Source organism: Sebastes fasciatus, chromosome 7 (genome assembly GCF_043250625.1).
Source record: "Sebastes fasciatus isolate fSebFas1 chromosome 7, fSebFas1.pri, whole genome shotgun sequence".
Classification (NCBI taxonomy): Eukaryota; Metazoa; Chordata; class Actinopteri; order Perciformes; family Sebastidae; genus Sebastes; species Sebastes fasciatus.
Genome location: NC_133801.1, coordinates 23404237 through 23428251, shown reverse-complemented (window position 1 = coordinate 23428251; position 24015 = coordinate 23404237). Strand labels below are relative to the sequence as shown.

Genomic DNA, 24015 nt, shown 5'->3' with positions numbered 1-24015 from the left:
GATGTTTAATGTAGAGATTGGGGCAAAGAATGCTGCTTGAGTATTTCCTTTCTCTTAGTACTCACCATTTCTCTCTCCTTCTCTCACGCACTGAAGACCCTTTCAGACACAACGCGACAACGGCACTACTGCACTCTCAAACCCATTATTTTCATTTGGCTTGCGCCACGCTGACGGCTTTTCGCTACGTCGAGCGAAAGCCCAACTTTGGACGCTGCACGCTGTGATGTGTGCTGAACCCAGTGGCGTGCGCAGCTCAAACATGAGCTCAAGCTGCGCCGTGTTGCGAGCATAGACTGCTCTCTTCTGCCAGGAAGCGACAGTTGGTGTAGCTCTATTGTCGTCTGGGTGGAAACAGTAAGGATTATACACACTGTACAGACCCAGAAACAGGCTAAGATAACGGAAAGGGAAAAATTGCGAAAATTTGCCACAAATTGGGAGAAACATGGGAGAATTGTGACATTGGGAGGGAACCGGGAGAGGGCAATGAGAAACTCCCGGGAAAACTGGGAGGTTTGGAAAGTATGGGCGTAGTGTACGACGTGGTTTTGTGGGCTGCCATGTTTTAAAATATGGGTCGACATCTATATATCCATCCATCCAGCTGGTCACAATCACTGGAGAAATTCAAATTTTGACCCATGGTGCTAAGTGAAAAATTCACGAGTCGACAAAAATTGTGTGCCAACCCATCCAAGTAGGATAGTAGTAGATGTTGAGATGTTGAAATATTTTGCGAGACGTCGAGGAGCAGCAACTTTCCAGTCAAAACCAGCATGTTATTCAGACAGTCTGTAGGTGAACCTCTGTACTACCGCTCACACTTATCACCATTATGACGATAAAACAATAAAAATAGACTTGTGAAAGTTGTTCTTTCATTTCTTTAATCCCATTTTTTTAATATGATTAAGTGCACCAGTTCATCACATGTCACATATTATATGCTGTCAAATTAGATATGTAACAATACTGTCAAAATAATAGTCTGAGAAGATACAGCCGCGTAAGTGAATATTTACATGTTTTATTGTTACAGCTGTTTTGCCATCACATGTTGGTTAATATTAGCCTCACAAAAAGCTATAGATAATTTGGCTCATGACATATTTAGGGAGTAAATAGGTGTGTTGCACATTGGGAGCAACTAACAACAATGGTGGACCTGAGACATACTGTACAGTATAAAGTGTTAAAGGATATAAATGTAGATTCTGGTACAACTGTGGGTATTACACCTTTATTCACATGCTTGTGTGGATATTAATTAAAGCCTATCAACAGATGTTCTGCCAGACTTGCCTGGGGTTTTCTTTGTATGTTGTTACCTTTGTTAAATGTGAGTCTTGGTTGGTTTAATGGGGGGTTTATTGTTGTATGATTGATGTATGGTTTCCCTGGGTGCCTCAGTGCTTCTTATTGTGCAGTAACATTCTTGTTTGAACACCGTTAGAAAAGGCAAAAGCCAACACATAGACCAGCAGGTGTCTTATATTTCATCTTTTCTTCCCAAACAAAAGCTCAAAGCGGAGCCAGTGTCTGATTTATACACAACTCTCTCTCCAGAGGGGTTTGTTTCCACCATTTGGTTTTCTAATATTATTTCTTAGAGCACTCTTGGAGGTTAGAAACACCTTCACATGGTTGTTTCCAAAGTAAAGACACTGGTGTCTTTACTTTATTTTTCATCAGACTCGAAATCCTTAGAAAACCTTTCGTGACTCAGTTTAAATCTTTAAAACTGTTAATGTAGGTAGTGTTTTTACCTCTCAGAAATATACTGTATTTGCAGTTTTAGCAGTCTGGTACACTTTTAGTTATTTGAAACTAGTTTTTGCAGAGTTCAGCACTCTTAATTGGAGTATGTCCTCCACCCATTCATTTGGGGTGGCTATCATGCGCTCCCACAGGGCCGCCTCATAAGGAGTTGAGTCCATCCAGTCCACCAGTGCTCCATAACTTCTGCCTACAGGGAGACATAGAGACAAATGCAAGCATTAAAGATTAGAGACAAGCCTGAAAAATGAATCCTTTGTTTCCTTCTTTTTTCCACCATCATAAAACATCTCACAATCCCTCAGATTTATCGCTTGACCATTTGGAGGGGCCTGCCCCTCAGGTTGTGAACCGCTTGACTAAACTACTAAACTGTATATAAAGTACTTCAAACTGGCTCCACCTGACGTAGCTACAGTACAACAGTAAAATGCTACATGTACACTGATGCATCAGTATTAACAATCTAATAATGTAATATCTAATAATGACTGACACGGGACATTTTTCTTCCGAATGAGAACTTTTTGCAGGCCTAAATTCAGGCGGCTACTTGATGAAAATTGATCTGAGAAAGAAAAAAACATTTTGATTTTGCCATCTGGGAGACTATAGTCCTCTCAATAGTAGGGCTGTGTATTGGCAAAAATCTGGCAATATGATACATATCATGATACAGGGGTAACTAATCAATATTATTGTAAGCAGCACGATATATTGCGATTTTTCTTTTTAAATTTAATTTTAGGAAAACTATCATAGTATGAAGAACACACCAGAATTAAACCATTTTTAGAATACAATACCACAGAATACAACATTTATACTGCATGCAAAAAGCTGCATGGTTTTTGCCCCAAACTGCATGTGATTATCATAAAGTGGGCATATCTGTAAAGGGGAGACTCGTGGGTACCCAGAGAACCCATTTTCATTCACATATCTTGAGGTCAAAGGTCAAGGGACTCCTGTGAAAATGGCCATGCCAGTTTTTCCTCGCCAAAATTTGGTATAACTTTGTAGCGTTATTTAGCCTTCTTCTTAACAAGCTAGTATGACATGATTGGTAGATTTCCTAGGTTTTCTAGTTTCATATGATGCCAGTACCTTCACTCTAGCTTTAAAACCGAGCCCACTACAACCTCCGAAAGATTGAATAGAAGCCGTCGGATTTTTAAGAGGTTAATTAAAAATCGATACAGTGTTTTGGAGAATCGATACAGTATTGCACAACATAAAATCGCGATACTCATGTGTATCGATATTTTCTTACACCCCTACTAAATAGAAATAAAAATCTCTCTCTATATATATGTGACTATATAGTAGATAGTGAATAATGAATAAGGGAACGAATTGGTGGCTCAGTGATTACTACTGTTACCTTACAATGAGAATCTGTGTTTCAAGCCCCATTTAAGGTGCCTGAAAAATTTCTGCCATGTCTGCTCTTATAGTTTCTCAGTAAATAGTTTTCATATCACAGCAATAACACCACATTTTCTCCAGAAAGTGCAGTTTTCTATATAAACAACAATGCAATGCTTCAGATGATGATCACTGCTTTTTGCACGAGTCAGATTTGTTCGGTTTGTGTATTTTGAAATGCGATGGAGCTCTCCCTCTACCAGTACCTGTTCCATGTCCAAGCCTCAGGCCCCCCAGCAGGTTGCTGGCCAGCCTGTCTCGGTCCCAGACAGTGAGCTCCACGCAGGCTTCTGGTAGATCAGCTTGTCTGATGCCGTCATACACCATCGTGTGGTTAAACGCTGGGTCCACTGTCCTCCGCAGCACACGTGTCTTCTGGCGACTCTTCCTGCTCGTGTCCGGCAGCACAAAGCTTGAGATGAGGGGGAAGAGGAAACATGTTATAGCAGAAAATAATCAATTGATGAAGGAATTTCGTGAGAATGCGTAATCGCTTTCTTGCTTGGAGTTAGATGAGAAGATCGACACCAATCTTGAGTGGTATCAATCTTCTCGTCTAACTCTCGCCAAGAAAGTAAATAAGAGTATTTCCCAAACTATTTAACTTAAGATGAATGTTTTGGGCATACCACTTAACATATGGGTCGATGGCGGTCCTGATTAGAGGCAAGTTCTTGCATTCTTTCACCCAAATGTGAATCTCTCCGGTGTTTGGATGGTCCTTAGTGAATTCTTTGAAGAAGAAAAAACAAAATATACAAAATATTTAAAGAACCTTTTTTATAGACCATTTCAACGGAACTGCATTGCTAGGCAACAGCATGGGTCCATGTCTACTTCCTGTCAGCTGATGTCATTCATACACTGCAACAGGAAATAAACTGGGACACATTTAGAATGTTTATGTTTATGAAATGGTCTACAGAGTTGGTGGAATTGCAGATAACTACAATTTACATAAAAATAGAAAGTCTGTTTTTGAATAATAGAGTAAAACCCTGTGCGGACCTGCACTGCGGATGATCTGTGGCAGGAAACGTAAGGCTAGTCTCATCTCTCCTCGACCATGTGATGGCGCTAGAGTGGGTGCAGTCTGAAACGTTTGACAGAGTATAAATTACATCATGAAGCTTCAAAATTCCTTTGTGCATAGCTTATACAATAGTGCATGTGATATAACCAGTTCAAATAGACTCCGGGTCGATGACCACATTCTTAGATAACCTGCTGTTATTTGATGAGAAAACAACTGCTGCGGATAAAGCAAGCCTGTGTGTGTTTGTTTTTCTCCTTACCCTTGATTTCAGGGCTAAGTAGTTCATCTGGGTGTGGTTAAAGTCCCACTTGGAGAGGTCCACGTCTACCTCGCCCAGGAAACTGTTCCTGCCAAAGGTGTCGTTGTGCCAAACTGAGAGAATGAGTGTCTGGGTTCTGAGGTACTCCATGCGAACACGATACTGCGAGGACAGGGAAGAGCGAGCTGCTTTTGTTTGTTGATTATCATGGCTGCCAAGTATTAAGCATTACAGTGTGGGAAAGTGCCTGTGTTTGTTAAGTGCTACTGGCATTATATATCTGTGGATTCTTACTCTGAGGATCTCGTTGTAAGTTGGATTCAGTGTCTTCTTTTTTACAGATGTTTTCCTCTTTCCCAGATTAGCTTTGTCAGGAGACAGGTAGCTTTTGACATACCTTCAAAATCAAAAAGATACACCTTCAGTATTTAATACCATGAGGAAGTAGTCACAGTTAGTGGCCAAAATGTACTTTCAGACTCACATGCCAACAACTGGTAAACTAAAAAAAATCACATGCTAAGAACAATGTATGTTTTTCATAAAATGTAACCTTACACATCATCAGTTCTACTGTATTATATAGTAGTATTGTATATATCAGGGTTTGTTAAAGTCTGAGACTGTGGGCCTCCCCTCAGACATACGTCCTATAGACAAGTGAGATTTGGCCCGCTATGTTAACAGAGGCTGTAGCAGGCTCGGTATCAAAGATAGAGCGAAAGTACTGGTATCATATGAAACTAGAAAATTATTGGTATAATATGGTAATAATATTGGTACCAACCATGTCATGGAGGTTATAAAGCACTCCGAAGTTAGGCTTAATTTTGGTGAGGAGAAACTGGCATGGTCATTTTCAAAGGGGTCCCTTGACCTCTGACCACAAGATATGTGAATGAAAATGGTTTCTATGGGTACCCACGAGTCTCCCCTTCACAGACATGCCCACATAATAATCCCATGCATGTTTTGGCAAAACATGGAGTTTATTGAATGCAGTACAAATGTGTCATTTTCACCTATTCTAAAAATGGTGTATTTGAATATTTCTGCATGCTGGGGTCCCTAAACAGTCTTGGAAATGCATAAATTGTGTATGACTGGAAATAAGCACAATTGTATTCAGCAATTGGGTTTTAAGGGGTTAACTATGTTAAAGCTAAAACAATATTCAATTAGGGATACTTGGGATCCTGGTACCATTTTGCATCTTAACAATACAATACAATAGGTGTTTACTTTTGACCCATGGCCCACCATTGAGTTCCAGTTTTGGCCATCCAAGGGAAAAACTCTGGGCACCCCTGCCATAGACACTCAACAATTGAGCCAAGATAGACTAAAATTGCTGTTTGACATAAATTCAGTCTATACCAAATACACAAAAAAGATCTGTCCTATGGCATTTATTAGTTTCTGACTCTAGGAAAGTGGGAAATTCCTAAAAATGACTGTATCTCCTTAACCAAATCACACACAATTAAGCTATTCTGATCTTCTTTTGATAACAAACGTAATATTTTTTTCATTCACTGAGCCACATCAACAGTCATTTATCTCACTTAGCAGGGAATGAACACTACTTACAATACAGAAATATGATGACAGACTACTTCAGGTAGGCTACAGTACTCACGGATCTGAGCGGCCCCTCTTTGGGTCAACTGCAGCCAGGTCTCTGCACTCAACCACAAAGATGTGAAACTCTCTGAGTTTCTGGATGTAGTTGATGGAGAACTGGATGTTTCCCTGAACGTCCACATTCCCAAAGTCTACGCTGTACATGGTCGTCATACTTCCACTCAGCTATAGGAGCACACACAGACAAGTAGAAAAACATTTTATATCATCAAGTGTATCTGTAATCTTTACATACATTTTTTTATTGGATAATTTGTGGTTTTCTGAAAATCTAGAAGTCAATGACAGAGCTAATGAGTGGCAATTTAAAGGGGATCTCCACTGATGTTACACATTTTAGGCAGCGTCGGTTGCGGCTGAAGATTTCAAGTTTGAAAATGAAATCAAACTGGGGGTGTCGAGTACGCTTTTAATGGTTGTGCTTGACCGTCTGGTCCCTACCATAGACTGTATATAAAGATGGACAACATGACAGCTCCCCAAAAGTGAAGCCAAAACATCTCAATCGCCCTCTGGTGGCTGGCTGCAGTATAGGTCATAAATCCCACCCTCTCCATGTTAGCGGATGGGACATCAACCAAACTAAAAAAGTCAAAGTACACGTCAAAGAAAATTTTTCCCAAAGATGGTTTCTGTCATTTTAGGTAGTTCTTATCACGCTGATGTATGTTCAAGTGTTAATTTTTCAGATAAGTTTGGTTTTAATTAGTTATTTGATGCTATAAAAAGGGGGAGAGACATCATGATTGACAGCTGTGATTGACAGCTGCTCTGAGTGAAGTGGTCACAGCCGGAGGTTCGGGAATTGTACGAGAGAGGAGATGTAACTTTAACTTTCCATAACCGTCACAAGTCTGTGTAATAGAACAGGTGTCAATTTGATAATAGATGTAGTTATTGTTGTCGTTGTAGTTGTAGAGATATTATGGTTAATTGTTGTGTCTTTCTAATCAAACAGGTGGTTCAGGTTAACAAGATGCGCCCGTGCTCGGCTCATGATTGGCTCGGGCGGGTATGTGGGCGGGACCTTGGACGGCGGCTCCAGCCCCCCGACCACTACTGTGCAGACTGCAACAGTGGTAGGAAGTAGAGACGCGTCTTCCATCTTTATATACAGTTTATGGTCCCTACCATGAGTCTATACCACTCCTAACAAAAAACAAATTATAGGTTAATGTCAATCCCGGAAACTCCCAATTTAAGCTTGAAAGCCATCAAACAGCACAGTTTAAGAGAGCTGTGTCTGTGCGTAAAGCGTGCTCATGCGTTAGTGTGAACATACAGAAGAGAAAGACGCCATGCCAGAGGAGCCAGTGAGGTTATTCAAAGAGCTGCCCGTCCTTAGTCTTCTTGGGTGGTCACCGTCCTCAGAGTCAGTGTCTCCGCTATCGTCCTGAAACACAGACAGCATGCACAGAAAGCTCCATGCACAGGGATGCATGGCAGGCTTTGACCTATTGGACTAAAAGATGCGGGGGTGGTTTTACCTCCTTCTGTAGGAACGAAGGAACCGATTTGCTCATCTTCTTCAGTTGCTCCGGATCCGAAAATAAGGATGCGGACGGCGACGGAATGGATGAAACTAAAGAGTGGTTGATTGGGAAGCAGAAGATACAAAATCTTGACTAATTTGAAGTCAAACATTATCCATAATGAAAAGGATCAGGCTTTTTTTCTTTTTTTTTACCATGACTACTGCGTCTCATGTCAGCAGATGGGTCTTGTCTTCTTTCTTGTCCTGTGAGAAACAATCAAAAGAAATCACCCAAAAGGATCTGTGCATACGGACAACGTGACCTGGAAGTTGAGGACATGCTCACGTGGTGATACGGATGCTGTGATGTCCTCCAAACTTTTAGTCAGATTTTTCGGCCGTGCTTCTGCTCGCCTCAAAGCTTTCCTTACAAGGTTTTGGCTCTCACCTTTTGGAGAGAAAAAAAGCAGTAGGGCTGGTTTTTCGTTGTTCAAATTGGTTCATGCAAATATTTGTTAACAGTCATGTCATGACTGTAAACAGCGATATTGGACAAACAATATGTTTTTTACAGAGGACAGAGTTTTTTGTTTTAACTTGTGACTCGAAAAAATCTAAGTAATGAGTTTGTATTTTGAGCTATAAGTTGATCTGAATGCAAGTTCATTGTGCACATAATGTGTCTATACTCATAATTAGGACGGCAACTAACCATTATTTTTCATGTACAATTCATATGCAGATTATTTTCTCAATTAATAGATTCATCATTTGGTCTATAAAACATCCAAAACTTGCGAAAAATGTCCATCACAATATCCCAGACCACGAGGTGACGTCATAGTAATAAATGGCTTTTTTTTGGCCAAAAAAACCTGTCCAAACCGGAATATATTCAGTTTATTTCACTGCAAGACCAAGAAATGCAGTTAATTCTCTAATTTGAGAACCTGGAACCATCAAAACATTACTTATAATTCATTTGATCGATTAATCGACTAATCATTGCAGCTCTATAATCAATACACAAAAAAATCTAAATAGTTGTGGTAAGATGTGTAAAATAAGATCATGAATGTACAAGCTGTGTGAAGTAGGAACTCAAAGATAATGTAGATAATGAATGGTACTTTAGTGTATGTTGTTAGTGTTTAATTTGATTCCTAACATGCTAACATAAAATGCTGTGCCTGAAATTGTACTACTGTACTTGTTTGAGGGATCTATAGGTACAGCTAGTAAAGCTATTAAAAGCTGACATGAAGCTGCTTAACGTTTGCGAAGCATTTTTTTTTTCACCTGTGCGGTGTCAGTGAAGTAAGAGCGACGTATCGGCCAGCCCACAAATTAAACATGGGCAGCTAACCGCAGGCACACACACAGTGTTTACAGAGATTTGCTTCTGCCAACACAGATAACCCGACACGGACATGATATCAAGGATACTGCTGGATATATAGTGATAATAATCGCCCATGAGTCTCAAAACAGCTTTATTTTCAATACATTGTTAGAATTATGTATGAAATTTCATAAAACTGAAAATATTTCTGTTATATATTGACTATATAGCAGATCTACATGTTGATTCATTCTTGACTTGAACTTCTTTTGTTCTCAACATTTACTACCTGCTTTAAACAGTTGTTTATTCTTTTTTTATCCAAACTTAGTATCATTTTCTGTCTGTTTTGTAATACTCAGCATCTTAATTATTGATAGATAATAAATGAAACAGCTTTACTGATTGGAAACAAGTTCATCTTCTTAGAAAAATCTATGCAAAAAAAGAAAGGTTTATCTTTTTCTAAAACTACATTTAAATTAGGGCTGTCAATAAATTCAAATATTTAATCGCAACTTAATTTAACATGTTTTATCTGTTCAAAATGTACCGATTTGTCAAGTAGTTAATACTCTTATCACCACAGGAGTGGGCAAATATGCTTGCTTAATGCAAATGTGTGTATATATGTATTATTGGAAATCGATTAACAAAACAAAACGATGATAAATGTTGTCCAGAAACCCTCACAGGTACTGCATTTAGTATAAACAATATGTTTAAATCATAACATGGCAAACTGCAGCCCAACAGGCAACAACAGCTGTCAGTGTGTCAGTGTGCTCACTTGACTATGACTTGCCCCAAACTGCATGTGATTATCATAAAGTGGGCATGTCTGTAAAGGGGAGACTCGTGGGTACCCATAGAACCCATTTTCATTCATATATCTTTAGGTCAGAGGTCAAGGGACCCCTTTGAAAATGGCTATGACTGTTTTACTTACTTACTAATTACTCGTATTACCCTGTAAATAAAAAAAGTTGGTGCTCACGGTTTGAACTGTTCCTGGAGTTGGACCAGGAGCCTGACGTGCTGCTCACAGATGACTCCGGACCTGCGTCTGAACCGCTGTTGTTTGCCCACAGGGGGCGCTGACCCGTCTTGCCGCCCCTCCTGCTGTAATGCTCCTCTACGGTCACCGGAGTGCTGGCCCTCACCGGCCCATCCAGGTCAAACTCATACCTGGACTTTCCTTCCGACCCCTCGTCCTCCCCAGCCGGGGCGAGGGAGGTGTGCACGCTGGTCTCATCTGTCATGCCCAGGTAGTGCCGGTAGTCTCTGGGAACACATGCCCGTGCACGTGGAGTCAGAGTCTCGGCTTCCTCTGGTGATCTCCTCGGCGAGGCGCCTTTTTCGGAGTTCTGCCTCTGCTTTCTGCTCTGGGAGTTGACGGGGCTTCCATCCATTTTAAGCTCTTTTTCATCAGGAAAACACAGAGCGAACATGCTAGCGGCGCGACGCATGGAGTTTCCACGACTGCTCGAATTGCTAAAGCTGTCTTTTCTGCTCTTTGGAGAACGAATCTCTTTTCGTGAACCGCTTGGGGATTTCAAGGATTTCTCTTCTCTATTAGAGTCTTTTGAGCTCCTTTTGGACTCAGCTGTCGTATAATTAGGCAGGTTGTTTTTGCCGTCATTCGCCGCTCTTGACCCCTTTGATTGATTCTGAAGAGGTGGCGATGAATTCGTGACAGCTGGACTTGTTTTCTCTGATACGTAGTACATCTCAGGGTCACCGCTTTTTAATTCCTGAGATGAAAGTTGGGCACTTATTGGCTCTTTCCTTTTGGGGCTTTTGGGTTTGTCGGATGAAACCGATCCTTTGGTATCTGACGCCGACACGCCCCAGAACTGACGCAGAGTATTAAACTGTGTTCGGCTCGTGCTCAGGCTAGGGGACAGTTTGTCTATTCTTTGATTCAAAGGAAGAACGGTAAGATTGTGATGATTTCTATCGGAGTCTCCTTCATCGCTGCCTGAATAATTTCCAATTGACGTCAGATCGTACTCTGACTTCGTATATCTTTTCGTCAGTTTTCCTTGATTTGCACCACGAGCAACTTTCCCATCACCAAGAGCTTTAGGTTTGCTGGTGTAAAACGGAGAATTCCTCTCCTGCTCCCAGAAAGATTTGAGCTGCTTTATCTTCTCAGTACTTTCTTGACGCGGTACACCTTGTCTGTTTGAGTGAGGACTGATAATTCTGTCTTTACTAGATGTATCCTCCTTTCGTTTAGAAGACATGCCTGATTCAACGCTTTTATCCTCACTATCCCTCGTCAGTGGATCTTCACTTAAACCTCTACGCATTGGTGTTTTGTAGTCCACATATGGGCTGTTTCTGGACAAATAGAGCTTCTCAGAGTCTGGATCTGTATCCAGCTGAGACACAGGAATAGTCTTGGACAGTTCTTCTTGCAGTGAGGTTTCTCTAGATTGGGAAATACTGTCAGGTTGTGGACTGGACTGGATGGGTGTTCTTGGCGGTGGTCTAAGTCTGGTATCACATAAAATCTCAGTGTCTGAACCTCTTCTGTCAGCTACTTGGGGACTGGCTGCTAACTTTAAATAATCTGAGTTGTATCTTGAGTGGACATCATCTTCAGTATCTTTCTGCTGATCATCAATCCCCTTCCCGTTGTATATCCCAGGCACAGTGGGCATATCAGGCGCTCTGTGTGGTTTGTCCACTTTCTCCTCATCTTTCTCCGGTGAGAGGTAAACAGGTTTTTGTCCTTTGTCGCCTTTGCCGATAAGTATTTTAGGTCCCGTGTCGCTTTTCTCCCAGAATGACTTCAGATCAGAGATTTGGTTTGGTTGGCTTTCATCGTTATCATCTTTAACTTCCTGTGACCGCATTCTGTCTCTGGTATCCCCTTTCACCTCTTCTTGTGTTTCTCTGTCTGTAGCTCTTAACTCTTTGGCCTCACTGGTCTGTCTTTGGAAGTGTTTTCTCCTCATTTCAAGGGGTTCATTCTTTCTATCGCTTATAATATCCCCAACATCTTTTGGTAATAAATCTTCAACTCTTAATTTCCTGATTTCTACTTGTTTATCGGAGCTCTTTGTGGACTTTGGACCGTCTTCGGTGTTTTGCCAATCGAGGCTGTCTGTGCTGCGGCTGAACCAGTCCAGCACCTTCGCGATGGAGTCCTCATCGCCGGTGGGACTGGTGGTCTGAGTGGATAATTGAAACGCGTGTTTCTGGTTTGATTTCTTTTGCGTTTGCTGATCAGATTTATCAATGAAATTGAGATCATAAGATACAGGAGGTTCTGGATCTGAAAAGAAAGATACGAAAAGAGAGTTAAATACTTGTCAGACAGCTACTGTGCTGCGGCAGGGTTGCCATATCTCCCAGGAACCCACATTTTGTATTAACATGACTAAGGGTAAATGTCCACAGGGGTGTTTTTTATCACGAGGGATCATCTTCCTTTCCAGCTTTGGACGTTTGATGGGCTGCCACTAGACACAAGGCACTACGCACCTGATTGGATGAACGCTCACCCTTGTGGGCTGTAGCTCCCAGCTTTCAAACCGGAAACAACATGTCGGCTCATTTGGAAACTTCTTTTCTCTCTTATATCACAAAAATAGTTCACCAAAATGTGTTTACATTTTATGCGAGAAATAAGCCCCGTGTCTCAAAACACACCGTCATGCTACCAGAATGCAATGCACGGCTGCTTACATAGACAATGAATGGGAAGCGTGGAGAGGACGGAGGCTGTGGACACGTACCATAAGAGTCAGTTACGCTAGCTGCACTGTGAGGCTGCACTTTGAACCAAATGCTAACGTCAGAAGGCTAACATGCTCACGATGACAATGCTAACATGCTGATGTTTGGCAGGTATAATGTTTACCATGTTCACATTTTGCTAAAACAGCTGAGTCTGATGTGAATGTTATTAGTTTTGCAGGTATTTGATCATAAAACAAAGAATGGGACAAATTGAATTTTAAATCCTCTGATGTTGCTAGATGAAAAGTTAAGGGCCAAAGTGAGTCAGTGAGTGTTTCCATCAACTACCTTTATTATTTATTACATTTGTATTATTGCTGCTTCCCACCTGCTAAGATGGCATTTGTGTTTTTTTAATGACTAAATTTGTCTCCTCTGATGCACCTGCACCCTGGTGTGTTTTCATCAGCTGCTATGGTGATAGAGAGGGGGGTGACATGCAACAGGGCCCCCTGTGGACTCTAACTAATAAAAAAATAATCCGTCAGCCTGTATCACATCTTGTTTTTTTTCGATATGCAATGGATGGATGGAAACATCATTTCTGCCTCTTTTTTTTCCTGAACATTAATGAAGATCAGACAAAACTACAGCCACACTTTAGTTCAGACGGGTCACAAGATAATTAAATGAATAAGAAAGAAATACTACCTATGTTTTTGCCTTTTCTTGGACAATACAGTGGGCAACCTCCGGGTCTGAAAAGTGAGGCCAATGCTGAAGTGCCTTATACTTGCATTCTTTCTAACAGCCAGCAGGGGGCGACTCCTCTGGTTGCAAAAACAAGTCTGATTGTATAGAAGTCTTTGAGAAAATGACCCTACTTCTTAGTTGATTTATTACCTCAGTAAACATTGTAAACATGAGTTTATGCTCTCAATCACTAGTTTCAAGTCTTCTTCAATACAGCATGATGTTCATTTAGTAAATTATGTTCCCATTTAGAGTCAAATAGACCATAAAGCAGGGTATGCTTTAGGGTGTGGCTACCTTGTGATTGACAGGTCGCTACCACTGCGTTGTCCGGTCTGGGAGTTGTCTACGGTTTTGCTTACAACTTTCACCGTGTGATTTCAGTTCATGAAAATTAATTGTAACATTTTGGTCTCCTAAAAATGTCTTATTCAGCGTTTGGTTGTACACCACCCTCGCGTGTCAAAAACTAAGATGACGATTGCCAAAATGACAAACTCGAGGCTTCAAAACGGCAGTCCACAAACCAAATGGGTGACGTCATGGTGACTACATCCACTTACAGTATATGGTAAATACTGCAAACTTTTACCTCTTCAGACCTCTAAAAATCCTTAAAATTAAACAATCTGAGAAGAAAAAGTCGCTCTGAGGTTGAACTTCTCACATCTCTTGTCACAAGTATTCATCATTTTAAGGGTCCAAAGGTTAAGAACCACTGCCTTAGTTGACATTTGAGGACTAATTCAAACATATTTTTAACTACAGTAAGTAAATGCTTGTTACTGGACTGACCCACAGTGCTTCGGGGCAGACTCAGCTCTTCCTGCCTCATTGCTGCTCCCACGCTGCTGTCGTTTTCTCTGTCTGAATCCTGAATGCTGCCTCCGTGCAGGACGACAGTGTTCAACGCCGACTGTTCTCTTTGTGTCCGATCATCTATTTCATCGCTCTCCTGTGGGATCTCTCTGTCAGTGGACGTATCACTCCTGTTGTACGTGGCTGATCTGAAATTATACAGGCTGTGAGTGGAGGGACGAGAGAGTTTAATTAAAATGTGGTCAGAGTCGTGGGAGGAATCGTCCACTGACCTGTCTCTTGTTATAGAAGGTGGCTTTCTTTCTCTCTCCAGACTGGAATTAGACGAAACCTGAGATACATCACAGAGAGGCTGCTGGGAGTTTTCATCTAGAGGTTTGGATGGCTGAGGTTCTTGATTAGAATCAACACTTTTCTGCGGCATTTCATATTGGCCCTTCAGGTAGGACTGGTTAGAGCTCTCACTGGACCTTCGTTGGAGGCTCCGTCTTGGGGCGGGAACGATCCCCGCTGACCCTCCCAGAGCGTCTAACACCAGGCTGTTGCTTTCTGACTGACTGGAGGTACGTCTTGAGAGAAATGTCCTCCTCTTTGGCACTGGCCGTAAACCTACAGAGGAGCCTTCTGATGTGAGGGAGCCCCCCGAAGTCTGATTGGCCTCTGCTTGGTGGCTCTTCAGTGGAAATATGGGCTCTGAGGGAAACAACGGAAGATCTAGATTACAGATTCAATACTGCGCTGCTATTTCTTTGTTTGCATGTTCATTTTTGTGTTATCATGTGGTCAATCTCTATTTCGCAGCCTCACAAATGTGTCTGAAGTTTCAATTCCAACCTGTCTCAGATGACTCCTGGTCGTGACTGGTTGACGTGTCATCATCATCTTCGGATGGGGCAACAACAATAAGGGAAGCCCGGTTGAAAGGGTTGTGCCTCGGCTTGAAGGAAAATTATTATAATTAATGTTTGGCATTGCGATATGACTGTAACACAAGGTTGCACTAAAGCAAGGAAAACAGTTACAGAAAAACCTGTTTTGTACCGATCTTGGAGAGCGGCCCGCTGAATTTAGATTCTCTTTTTCTGCATCGCTGTGGGAAAAATAATTGTAATATTTAGTCTGGGAAGGTGAATTTAAAGCACTATAAGCATCAGATGAAGTGCAGTTTAACATGATGCGCCTGCTGCAAAACATCTCAGCAGCAACGTTTCTTTTCTCATAAGTGAACTGTACTGTAGTGTGCATGACTGGAGCTTGCTGACTTGTAAATACCACTGACATCAAAGAGAAAGATGTCTACCCAACTTAATCAACCATAATATCAAAGGAATTCTGTGGCTGAATAAGAGGATTCATACCACGGGAAAGCAAGTTTATTTGATTGCATTTAAAATGCATGTGATGAAACACAGGAACTACAGCATTATCAGGCTGCAAATAGACTTTAGGCAATTACATTCTTGGGTCTATTGTGTGTTTAGGGAATGTGTAGCTCTCTGCACAAAGTACAGAAGCTCCATCAGAAAGCAAATATTGACCCAACTTGTTATAGAATCATGTGAAAGGTGTCTCAGCTGACGCACAACGTTACTTAAAGGAACAGTGTGTAGCATCTTGTAGGGATCTATTAGCAGAAATGGAATATAATATTCATAACTATGTTTTCATTAGTGTATAATCACCTGAAACTAAGAATCGTTGTGTTTTCGTTAGCTTAGAATGAGCCTTTCATATCTACATAGGGAGCGGGTCTACTGGTGCCTTCAAATGAAACTCGTGAGCTCGTGTTTACAACACGGGAAGTCGTGTACACGATATGCGTGACGTTCAAGTGGTTAAGTCGTGAGAACGCGGCTACTAAGCAACGGCAATATTACTGTAACTGTCGGCGTCTAGAAGCCACAGAGGCTAACAACTTAGCAAGCCAGCAAGTGGGTAATATAATAAAGGAAATGCAAAGGCGTAATGACGGAGGGAAAAGATGAGGCCGTTGGGAATATCAACATTTTCCTCAGAAATATTATAAAATTATTAAGAAAAACAATATATGACAAAAATTACAATATATTAACTTATTATGCACCGAAAATTTAACTTCCATGGCCTCCGCCATTTCTGACAACGCCAACAAACAAGTCACAAGTCGTGAACTCTGAGCTTTTAGAAAATTTCCACTTTTCGAGGTCGTGAATACCACAAGAGGGGGACGTTCATAAGGACTCTTTTCATGAACACGGTAAATACAACCCCATTTGAAGGCATCACTCTTCACGGAGTCCGCTATGTTGTTCCGCCATGTTTCTACAGTAGCCCAGAACGGACAAAAACAAACACTGGCTCTAGAGAGAGCCTTTTGTGTGTTTACGTTACCTGAAGGCCACCGTAATTCTCTGACACGCTTGTGAAACAACGGTAACATGAGCCACAGAGTGCAAAACCGTGGTACCGCCAGCCACCGTCTGACTTCCATTGCTCCAAAAGTAGTGTTATTATGGTAAGGATGGCCTCTGAGTGAGGCAAATAGCTTTACCACGGCTTTGCACTTGGTGGCTCACGTTACAGCAGTATTGGAAAGGTAGGAGTGAGCGTAGAGGTACTCAGGGGGTTGCAATCTGCAACCACACCACTAGATGTCAAAAAATCCTACACACTGTACCTTTAAATTGTAAATTGCAAACTGTAAAAGTATTCATCATAATAAGTTACTTTGAAAAAAAGACTATTATCCTGTTGTTCTGAGGTATTCTACCTCAGCAGGATAGGAGTAACATCCTCATCCTTTTGGTGGAAGGTTTTCATTCCATAAATAACCACCACACTAACACAAACAGCCACTTCTCATTCACTATGCCAAGAGCTCTACTGAGTTAAACACTTTGCTCAACTGTCGATCCGTTAATCCCTTAAAATGTCAGACCACATTCAACAGTGCTGTGAGCAATAGCTGCTGCCGGACTATAAAACAGACATATTCCCAGTTAGCACCACCTATGTTTACTCAGGCTGAGTCACAAGACACCACACACACTGCACACAAATACTGTATACACTGAGAGAGAGAGAGAGAGAGAGGAGCTGCTCCGGTATTTCAAAATTGAGTCGAGTTATTCAATGTCATCTGAAGACAAAATGATACGTTGCCACACCATTTCAAGTGAACACCGTGGCAGGCTAAATAAGAACATGATTGGTAAATCTATGAATAAGAAAGGATGGTGTACTTGATCTCCTGCGGCTGCAGTGCTTCCAAACATCTGGCAGGTTTTGGTGGAGCGACGATGTCTGAACCTCGACTGCTGGGCGTCCTTGATCGTTCACTTCTGAGAGAACCGTCTGCAGCAGAAAGGAGCTTATGAATAACAACAATCAAATTCAAATTATTTTTATATAGCGCCAAATCATAACAGAAGTTATCTCGAGACGCTTTCCATATAGAGCAGGTTTAGACCGTACTGTATAATTTAGAGACCCAACAAGAGATCCCCCATGAGCCGGCATTCTTATGCGACAACGGCAAGGAAAAACTTCCCTTTAGCGGGTAGAAACCTTGGGCAGAACCCGGCTCTGGGTGAGCGGCCATCTGCCTCGACCTGGTTGGGTTTATATAGACTTTAGCAGCCGGTTGTATCCTCCTAAGTATTTTTTATCCCACAGTTGTCTATGATCTTCCCTGAAGGATACAAAACTAACGTTTAAATCCAACATTTTCACAAACTGCGTCGCTTTAGTTTTCTTCTCTTCTGTAATCTGGTGTAGTCAGATTAGGCAGAAAAGTTTGGATTTAAACCTTGGTTTCGCCCCGGGGAAACATTGTTTACTTCCAGGAAGCCAGTCTGAGACACACGAGGTAACGTTAAAAATACCCCTGAAGGTATAACCTGCTGCTGGATAACAGGTAAAACAATAAATATAAAGAGTGCTCGAGCTAGAACGTGTGCTTTAAAACAAGCCCTTTGTCAACAATGTAGAACAAACACACCTAAACCAGGTTTCCTCTGTTTCATGGAGGCCAGGATGATCTCCGAGCCGTGGATCGTGTCCATGTGTCTGCGAGACTTGGCCTCGTAGAACCACTCTCCAGACAGGTACTTCAGCTCGGTGTCGGACTGCGAGCCGCTGTCTAGTATTTGCTCCAGTTTCCTGGAGGGGAAACACGAAGGACACATTTACAAAATGCTTAAGTCGACGTTTGTCATTCATCGTCTGTTTATGCAATAGGTCGATCAAAGCTGAGTGCAAGACAACGCTTACTTTAAGCTCTGACACCGTTTTAATTCAGTTTGAGCAGCACTAATCTCTAAATATGAGGTGAAATATAAAGCCAAGGGCCAACAAAGAAGGGACAAACCACAACAGGTTGTTTTGGCGTTGTCGCCACAACTGGATACAATTTTGTTTTTATTTAGGGCTATCACAGTTAACAGGATAATAACGCAAATTCATTTTAAACCACTAATTTCTTTAACGCATTAACGCAACTTGCGATTTTTAGGTTGTAGCTGGCTCAGTTTTATAGCTTTTATAACTGAGGATAAGGAATCCATTGGTACCAACCAATGTCATACTAGTTTGTCGTGAAGGAGGTTAAATAACGCTCCAAACTTGTGCTAAATTTTGGCAAAGAAAAACTGCAATGTTCATTTTCAAAGGGGTCCCTTGACCTCTGACCTCAAGATATGTGAATGAAAATGGGTTCTATGGGTACCAACAAGTCTCCCCTTTACAGAAATGCCCACTTTATAATAATCACATACAGTTTTGGGAAAGCCACAGTCAAGTCAGCACACTGATGTACTGTGTTTGCCATGTTATGATTTGAGAATATTTTTTAAATGCAGTACCTGTGAGGGTTTCTGGAAAATATTTGTCATTGTTTTGTGTTAATTGATTTCTAGTGATATATACATACATTTGCATAAATCCCTACCTCTCCCATGTTGATAAGAGTATTAAATATTTGACAAATCTCCTTTTAAGGTACATTTTCAACAGATAAAAAATGTGATTTAATTTGCAATTAATCGTGATTGACTATGGACAATTATGTGATTAATGGCGATTAAATATTTTAATCAATTATTTTAATTTTTATATCTTAAGAGTTTAAGAGGGTAAAATGTTTATCATTTAATATTATTTTCATTACATCATGTATTTTTCTTTAACTCCACTTTGAACTCCAATACCAGCTTTACATAACAGTTGCACACATGATCTATCTCAAGGAAAGAATTCGGAAAAACATTCCCATCAAGTTCAAATTGAATCAAAGGGAAATGACTGATCCACCTCATCGTTCCTTTTGACGGGGAAGCACAGCGGTCATGTGAAAAAAGGGTAGCACATTATTACAGGCTGTTGGCTTAATCCTTTTACACCAGACCGGCAGAGACACAGCGAGCATTCAGACTCCCGCTGATCAAAAAAAATACAAAGTTGGCCAGCCAATTCCATTAAACTCACAATGAAAAGCACATTGTTTCATGACATTCTTGACTCTTGTGAATGAAATGAAACACATCTTCAAAGAGGTTGTTTTTTTTTGTCAGTTTACATGCATGACTGCATTTTTATTGGGAAAGAAGAAGTTTGTTTCTGCACATGGGAGGGATCAGAAATGATACAGGGCCTATTGTTTGTCTTAACAAGCCTTAGATATACACTGAGAGGAATGTTTGGCCTCTCCCAAAGGGTCAACAGAGAGCTTAACAGCTGATTTTAAATTGGAGCTGCAATATTTGACATGTGCCTTTAATTCCAAGCTGAAAGGAGGCACTAGTATGAGGCTCTTCACAGGTGAGGTGTCTCTCATCATTGAGGCCTTTAAGGGTTTCTATTCTTGTCTGTCAGAGCAGCGTGACCCTCTCCCATGTGTGGACTGGCTGTAATCTAATTGCCCATTTCACATTGCGGCTTCTCAGTGATGGAGGCGACGTCTGTGTCCAGCCAAGCTGTTATTGTGTTATTCTGTTATGGCCAGACAAGTATTATTTTGACCGTCCCACAAAGGCCTCTTCTCATAAAACAGGCAATGGAAGGACTTATTAAATTATTAAAATTACATTAGCTGAATAACACGACATTAGGGGCAAAACTTTTTTCTGCTCGAGTTTGACTCTGTAGTCATCTGAAGCACCTTAAAAAACACAGATAAAGGATGTCAGATTTCTTTTGGCTGATTTGTTTTTCTACCTGATTCTCTCCTCCTCAGCCTTCTTCAGTTCGGCGTCCCTCCTCAGCACCGTCATTATCGCCCCCTGCTCCTCCTCCGTCAGGTGGCTCAGGTCGATCATGGTTCCTCCTGCTTCTCTCAGCTCATCTGGCAGATGTGGAAATGCTCAGCGAGCAGGGAGCAACCACCAGCTGGGTCTGTCACTGTCGGGTAAATTCACACAAAGTCACATCCTGAAAAGTTGTGTTTTTGTTCTTTGTAATGCCCACTAAATATCCATGTAAATAAATCTCAAGGTATGAATTACAGGACAGGCAGTCCCTAACTGTTTGGTGAGTTGTTTCTAAAAATAAGTGACCACAACCCAGCATGCAATTCTTCAGCCATTGAACTCCAGTGACCTCCATACAACAGGCCTGTGATTAAGGACAGTGAATGCAGCGGCGCCCATTAGCTCCAAATCAGAAACATCTGCAACACTTGAAGAAGCCATTCCAAAAGGTCCACCAAGTTATTGTGAGGTGACACATGAGTCACTGTAGCTTCTGTTTCTGTTCACAAACAGAGGTGGAAAGTAACTAAGTAGATTTATTCAGGAACTGAACTTAAATAACATTTTGAGGTAGCCTACTCTGCTTCCATTTCAGAGGGAAATATTGTATTTGACCGCTTTAGTTACTAGTTACTTTATTGATTAAGATTTTACATTAAAAACATGTAACATATATGTGTATATACTGTATGTGTATATACTGTATGTGTATACATACATTACATATGTGTGTATATATATACATATATGTAAACATACATATATGTATATACGTATATATTAGGGCTGTCAAAGTTAACGCAATAATAATGCGTTAACGCAAATTTGTTTCAACACCACTAATTTCTTTAACGCATTAACGCAACTTGTGATTTTTAGGTTGTAGCGGGCTCAGTTTTAATGCCAGGGTGAAGATGAGTGAAGCGAAGATACTGGCATCATATGAAACTAGAAAACCTAAGGAATCCATTGGTAACAACCATATCAGACTAGCTTGTCGTGAAGGAGGCTAAATAACGCTCAAACTTTACGCAAAATTTTGGCGAGGAAAAACTGCCATTTTCAAAGGGGTCCCTTGACCTCTGACCTCAAGATATGTGAATGAAAATGGGTTCTATGGGTACCCACGAGTCTCCCCTTTACAGACATGCCCACTTTATGATAATCACATGCAGTTTGGGGCAAGTTATAGTCAAGTCAACACACTGACACACTGACAGCTGTTGTTGCCTGTTGGGCTGCAGTTTGTCATGTTATGATTTGAGCATATTTTTTATGCTAAATGCAGTACCTGTGAGGGTTTCTGGACAATATTTGTCATTGTTTTGTGTTGTTAATTGATTTCCAATAATGAATACATATATTTGGATAAAGCAAGCACATTTGTCCACTTCCACGTATTAAATAAATCGTATTAAATACTTGACAAATCTCCCTTTAAGGTACATTTTGAACAGATAAAAAATGTAATTAATTAATTTAATTAATTTGCGATTAATCATGATTTAATATTTTAAGCGATTGACAGTCCTTATATATAGTCCTTATATATATATATATATATATATATATATACAATATTGCTTATTAATAATAATAATTAAGTAATAATCATTAATAATGGAATAATAATAATAATTTCTTGCAGAATGACTACTTTTACTTTCTTCTCTAATAATACTTGTGTACCTTTACCTAGGGTAAAAGATCTGAGCACTTCTTCCACCACTCCTTCTACACCATAAATCTATCATGTGTGCTCCTTTTGCATGTTTATTTAGGAACTAGTTGTTGACTCAACAGCTCTGTAGACAAACTCACTGACGGTTATTTCAACAAGCAAAAACACACTTAAAAGTACTTGACAGTGAAATGATAAAATGTCTAAGTCATACATGTCTTTTGCGCAACAGCAGATTCTGAGATAAATGTGAACAAGCTGCAGGAGGACAATGCTGGAAATGTTGCCTTGTCATGAAAACAATGAGAAGAACTCCCCCACTGTCTCGCTTGTTGCTGAAATACATATTTGATTACACCTTCCTCCGACACCTGTCACCCAGTCAGATGTACAGAGATGCTATTATGTCCCTTATGAAAACATTATAATGCAAGCACAAATTGGTAAAAACAATTGACATATGTTTAAATTGAAAGATTCAGAGTGTGTCACCTACCTTACAGGATGCCTGCAGGCTTGTTCCAGACTGCTCCTGTGACTCCCATCCTGATGTGTCGGTTAACAAATAAACCAGGTGAAGTAGGTGTGGTGGTGTTTGCTTCCTCCACAGACTGCTGCTGCTGCTGCTGCTGGATGAGCTGGACTCCCCGGACAGCAGCTGAGGAGAGGGGGGCGGACTCTGTGTGGAGGGATGGAGGGAGGACCTGACATGTGCAACCAGCTGAGGAGTTCAATACTTTTTTCAGCGAGGTGTCATCTGTGCTGTGATGGAAGGTGGCGTCCAGCAGATGTCCTCAGTTTCCACACGTTGAGTCTCTGTGATAGTTGATACCATTATGTGTGTTTGACAAAAGGGTGTGGACATCCCCACAGGAAGCCCAGGAGGACCTGAGGCATTTCAAACAGCAATTACAAGTTCACAATGCAAATATGTTTAATAATAATAAGGTGTCTGAAGGCCGTAAAAGGGTTTGGAGGGCCACAGTGGCCCTGCCCTTACAAAAAAGAAGTTTATTAAAATATGCTATTAGTATACTTCTTTTAAACTTAAAATATGAGAGTATGCTTTCAGATTACTTTCATGTACCTATCAGAGTTAAACATTATTATACTTCAGTATACTTGGCTTATACCGACAAGTATACAAAAAAGTCGACTTGGCAAGTATACAGGAAAGTCCAAGTATACTTGGCTTATACTGAAAAGTATACAGAAAAGTATATTTGGCTAAGTGCTATAAATTCACTTAAGAAAACTTACAAGTATACTTGCAGTAAAAACTATTAAACTAGTAGTTTATGCTACAAGTGTATAACTAGTAAACTAACAGTATACCTATAAGTTCACTTGTAGTATAGTTCATATTATAGTTGCAGTACAAAATACAACTTTGATGTAAACTAGTTTACTGCTCTTAATTTTAAAGTATACTTAAAAGTATACTTTTATAAACTAAAAAGTTGGCCAATTTAGTCCCAATAAGTATTGAAGTAGTACACTTACAAGTATACTACTAGTACATTGAAATTAGTATACTTATTACATAAAGTATACTTGGGAATATACTTGACCTATACTTAAGTTTACTTCATAAAATAAACTTGGAAGTATTTAACATCCTTTTTTATAAGGGTGACGTGACTCCATGACGTTCAGGGCGCCTCCGTAGTTTTAAGCTTGTTCCCTCATGGTTTGTTGTTGATCGGCTCAGAAAGATGAACGTAAAAACAGCCGGAAACCAGACTGTGGAGGTGATATTCTCTAACTCCATGTGGGATACCCTCCTCTAAAGTCTTGTTAAGAGATGTGTTTATCTACTGGATGAATAAACCATGAATTGTGCTGCTGGCTGATTGTGCAAATGGTTTAAAAACTTGAGAACT

General features: G+C 40.6%; 1 protein-coding gene across 3 annotated transcripts; it reads right to left on the bottom strand.

The window, feature by feature from the left end:
- Window positions 1–870: 870 nt before the first annotated feature.
- Window positions 871–22979, bottom strand: sytl2b (synaptotagmin-like 2b). Of its 3 annotated transcripts, XM_074642331.1 has the most exons (20): window positions 22629–22973; window positions 20420–20602; window positions 18207–18367; window positions 17449–17560; window positions 15269–15317; window positions 15062–15164; window positions 14500–14920; window positions 14204–14415; window positions 9960–12248; window positions 7967–8068; window positions 7834–7884; window positions 7634–7728; window positions 7429–7539; window positions 6142–6311; window positions 4797–4899; window positions 4503–4664; window positions 4216–4300; window positions 3837–3939; window positions 3414–3619; window positions 871–1969 (listed from the first exon to the last, which is right to left on the bottom strand). In XM_074642331.1, the coding sequence occupies exons 2-20, from the start codon at window positions 20518–20520 to the stop codon at window positions 1821–1823; spliced, it is 4785 nt and encodes a 1594-aa protein (XP_074498432.1). In that variant the 5' UTR covers window positions 20521–20602; window positions 22629–22973; the 3' UTR covers window positions 871–1820. The 3 variants fall into 3 exon arrangements, 2 of the variants coding, with proteins under 2 accessions (XP_074498432.1, XP_074498433.1); XM_074642332.1 differs by lacking the exon at window positions 7429–7539 and having other exon boundaries at window positions 22629–22972; XR_012594760.1 differs by lacking the exons at window positions 871–1969; window positions 4216–4300 and having other exon boundaries at window positions 3480–3619; window positions 22629–22979.
- Between the last annotated feature and the right edge of the window lie 1036 nt (window positions 22980–24015).

Coding starts and splice junctions, on each gene's coding strand:
- sytl2b (XM_074642331.1), bottom strand. CDS start 20,520: ATGATCGACCTGAGCCACCTGACGGAGGAGGAGCAGGGGGCGATAATG. Junction 14,416..14,499: donor CCTTCTATAACAAGAGACAG/GTCAGTGGACGA, acceptor GTATAATTTCAG/ATCAGCCACGTACAACAGGA. Junction 7,729..7,833: donor CATGAGACGCAGTAGTCATG/GTAAAAAAAAAG, acceptor ACCACTCTTTAG/TTTCATCCATTCCGTCGCCG.